The 4,459-nt window shown below is 45.2% G+C and overlaps 2 protein-coding genes across 2 annotated transcripts in view; both read left to right on the forward strand.

Annotated features, from left to right (window-relative positions):
• Nucleotides 1–380, forward strand: part of LOC135209495 (serine/arginine repetitive matrix protein 1-like) — an 8,162-nt gene extending 7,782 nt beyond the window's left edge. Inside the window, exon 2 of the mRNA XM_064242150.1 lies at nucleotides 1–380. This exon is cut by the window's left edge and continues 140 nt beyond it. Coding sequence (XP_064098220.1) covers nucleotides 1–380 — 380 coding nt within the window.
• A 188-nt stretch (nucleotides 381–568) lies between these two features.
• LOC135209496 (uncharacterized) lies at nucleotides 569–1,408 on the forward strand. Its single transcript, XM_064242151.1, has 2 exons — nucleotides 569–745; nucleotides 1,175–1,408. Exons 1-2 carry the CDS (start codon nucleotides 569–571, stop codon nucleotides 1,406–1,408), a joined length of 411 nt encoding a protein of 136 aa, XP_064098221.1.
• The last annotated feature ends 3,051 nt before the right edge of the window (nucleotides 1,409–4,459 follow it).

Genomic DNA, 4,459 nt, shown 5'->3' on the forward strand with positions numbered 1-4,459 from the left:
CCACAACCAATTGCCATCTAGCCACTCGCTATAAGCATCAATGCCAAGCACCAGCGCCATCTAGCCATCGCTATAAGCATCAACCAGCACCAGTGCCATCTAGCCATCGCTATAAGCATCAACCAGCACCAGCGCCATCTAGCCATCGCTATAAGCATCAACCAGCACCAATGCCATCTAGCCATCGCTATAAGCATCAACCAGCACCAATGCCATCTAGCCATCGCTATAAGCATCAACCAGCACCAATGCCATCTAGCCATCGCTATAAGCATCAACCAGCACCAATGCCATCTAGCCATCGCTATAAGCATCAACCAGCACCAGCACCATCTAGCCATCGCTATAAGCATCAACCAGCACCAGCGCCATCGCTATAAGCATCAACCAGCAACCAGCCGCCATCGCTTATAAGCATCAACCAGCCACCATAATGCCATCTAAGCCACGTCGCTATAAGCATCAACCAGCACCAGCGCCATCGCTATAAGCATCAACCAGCACCAGCGCCATCGCTATAAGCATCAACCAGCACCAGCGCCATCGCTATAAGCATCAACCAGCACCAATGCCATCTAGCCATCGCTATAAGCATCAACCAGCACCAGCGCCATCTAGCCATCGCTATAAGCATCAACCAGCACCAATGCCATCTAGCCATCGCTATAAGCATCAACCAGCACCAATGCCATCTAGCCATCGCTATAAGCATCAACCAGCACCAGCACCATCTAAGCCATCGCTAGTAAGCAGATCAACCAGCAACCAGCCGCGCCATCGCTATACCAAGCATCAAACACCGCACCAGCGCCATCGCTATTAAGCATTCAACCAGCACCAGCGCCATAGCTATAAGCATCAACCAGCACCAGCGCCATCTAGCCATCGCTATAAGCATCAACCAGCACCAATGCCATCTAGCCATCGCTATAAGCATCAACCAAGCACGCCAGCAACCATCTAGCATCGCTATAAGCCATCAACCAGCAACCAGCGCCATCGCTATAGCAAGCATCACAGCACAGCGCCATCATAGCCATCGCCTATAGCATCAACCAGCACCAGGCCAATGCCAACTAGCCATCCGCTATAAGCATCAAACCAGCAACCAGCCCACACATCCTAGCCATCAAAGCTATAGACATTCAACCAGCACCCGCGCCATCGCTATAAGCATCAACCAGCACCAGCGCCATCTAGCCATCGCTATAAGCATCAACCAGCACCAGCGCCATCTAGCCATCGCTATAAGCATCAACCAGCACCAGCGCCATCTAGCCATCGCTATAAGCATCAACCAGCACCAATGCCATCTAGCCATCGCTATAAGCATCAACCAGCACCAGCGCCATCTAGCCATCGCTATAAGCATCAACCAGCACCATGCCATCTAGCCAATCGCTTATAAGCATCAACCGCCAGCACCAGCCCGCCATCTTTACCATCGCTATAAAGCATCACCACACAAATGCCATCTAGCCATCGCTATAATGCATCAACCAGCACCAGCGCCATCTAGCCATCGCTATAGATAGCATCAACCAGCACCACAGCCATCCTAGCATACGCTATAGAGCATCAACCAGCACCGAGCGGCCATCTAGCCAATCGCTATAAGCATCAACCAGCACCAGCGCCATCTAGCCATCGCTATTAAGCATCAAACCAGCACCATGCCATCTGCAGCCATCGCTATAGCATAACAAGCCAGCACCAGCGCCACCATCTAGCCAATCACTATATAAGCATCACCAGCCACACATGCCATCTAGCCATCGCTATAAGCATCAAACCAGCAACCAGCACATCTAGCCATCGCTATTAAGCATCAACCAGCCACCAGCGCCGATCGCTATATTAAGCATCCAACCAGCACCAGCGCCATCTAGCCAATCGCTATAAGCATCAACCAGCACCAAATGCATACTAGCCATCGCCTATAAGGCACTCAACCAGCATCCAGCGCCATCTAGCCATGCTATAAGCACACCAGCACCAATGACCATCTAGCCACCTCGCTATAAGCATCAACAGCAAGCAACAGCGCCATCCTACGCCATCGCTATAAGCATCAACCAGCACCAGCGCCGATCTAGCCACATCGCTATAGCATCAACCGAAGCACCGAATGCCAATCTAGCCATTCGCTATAAGCATCAACCACACCAGCGCCATCTAGCCATCGCTATGAGCCATCCAACAACCAGCACAATGCCATCTTAGCCATCGCTATAAAGCCAGTCAACGCAGCACCAATGCCATCGTAGCCATCGCTAGTAAGCATCAAGCAAGCACCAGCGCCATCTAGCCATCGCTATAGCAATCAACCAGCACCAGCGCCAATCATAGCCATCGCTAATAAAGCATCAACCAGCACCAGCGCCATCTAGGCTATCGCTATAAGCATCAACCAGCACCAGCGCCTTCTAGGCATCGCTATAAGCATCAACCAGCACCAGCGCCATCTAGCCATCGCTATAAGCATCAACCAGCGCCATCTACTAGCCATCTCTATGCGCATTCTTTAGAGTGCTTCCAACTCCAAAAGCAGCAAGGCATCCAGAATGGCCACGTGTTCCCAACCGTTTGTTTGTAGTGAAGCTTACTATTTTAGCCAGAAAACATTAGACCGGGATCTGACCGTTCATGGACTGATGATAAGGCTGAAGATATTAAAGAACAGCAGCCACATGATAGGCTTGGATCGGAGCTCGCAGAGATCGTCATAGATGGGATTTAGATGTGTCTAGGATACGCGGCAGATGAAACGAAGCACCCTTTATCACAGTCCAAAGTAAGAAAAACAGAAGAAAAGGATTGATGAGCAGTGCTGAAGAAATTATTTGTAGGTGAAAGCTCGTTCAACAAAAGAAGGTAATGTTATGAAGCTAAAAGAAGCTCGGCTGTGATTTTCCCAAGAATGTTTTGCTTCTATGATTTTCAGGGTTCGATGGGCAGTTCTGCTGTCCAAGTGTCATCCTGAATTTGAGGTTCTATTTAGGGTAAGGAGAAACATCCCATATATTACAGTGAAGGATGAGGTAGCTGTTGGTTTTTTTTAAACAAAAAGTGGTTTTGAAAATATTGTAATGGAAAACCAAAGGATCTGTTTGGTGTATGTACAAAGGTAATTATTTTTGACTACCTTAATTATTTGGATCCAGAAGATGTACTAGTTGACGAGCTATTCATGTGGGCAAAGCGTAGAAAAGTTAAAGTTATTAACTCCAATAGAGAGAGTATTTATCAAGTGCCTAGGATACAAACGTGTTGCTGTGTATACACTGACAACCCTGTCATGTGTTATAAGTGTTGCAAGTGGGATCATATGGCCTGGAAGGGCTTAAATGAGCATCGCTGTCGATTTTGTAAGTAAATCCCAAGAGTCGAAGGTGTGTGGTGACAAAATCAAGGAAAAGGAAGTAATCCAACCAAAATGCTGTAATTGTGTCCCCCCGAAGGCCCAAAAGTGATCGTTCGCTTAGGACAAATAATGAAAATCCAAGGAATGATAGTTCTGCTTTTATTCATACTCAGGTTCCAGTGTTAGTGAGAATTTCTGGGAAAAGCGTATGGAACAGCAAAACCAAAGTTTGGTCAAGAATAAATCTCGTGAGGAGATGCAAGTTCATTATAATAACTTTATCTCAGAATTTCGTAAAGAGATTGAAGAACTTAAACAGGCCGTGTTAGGTATTAAGAGTACTATGAATCGTATATTATTTGCAAAATAAGGTTATTCTTAATGAAAGGGTGACTCAAAATGTTGAGGTTGCAGAGGTATATGATAATGTTGCTGGTGAAAGCCCAGTTGCATGCAAGGCTGGCTTGTCAGCAAATAAGCCAGATTATGTGAAAAATGTGGTCGGAGATTCTACTCTCGTTCTTGATTCGATAACCGAATATATGAAAGTCCAACCAATGATTTAAAAATGAATATTCTTCATTCTGCAAGTAAGTTAAGAAAGAGTATTACTGAAAATGGCACATAAACTCCAAATTATATCCTGGAATATAAAGTTTAAAAAACTAATTACTGATTTGCATGCATATACTCAGTCTACGAATGTTGATGTAATAGCCTTGCAGGAAGTAGGTAGAAACGTTTCATCACTACAAATTAACGGTTACTATCATTTTGAATTGCAAGCTGATGAATCCACGAATTGCAGAGGTTTAACAATTTACATAAGAAATACTATTCCAGCATCATACTACTGTGCTAGTAAAGTCAATGGTACTGGGTCTTTGGCTATTAAAGTAACACTTCAAGATGCAGAAATATAAATTGTTAATGTTTATGTACATGCGGATTCTTTGGCTATTGAGGATCTATCTACCTGATGTCATTTATTCTGAGGATTGTGTATTACTCGGTGATTTAAATGCTAGACATATTAATCTTGGAAGTTGCTCCCGAAATCACAATGGAATTATTTTAAATAGATTTTTTAAATTC

Source organism: Macrobrachium nipponense, chromosome 38, assembly GCF_015104395.2.
Source record: "Macrobrachium nipponense isolate FS-2020 chromosome 38, ASM1510439v2, whole genome shotgun sequence".
Classification (NCBI taxonomy): Eukaryota; Metazoa; Arthropoda; class Malacostraca; order Decapoda; family Palaemonidae; genus Macrobrachium; species Macrobrachium nipponense.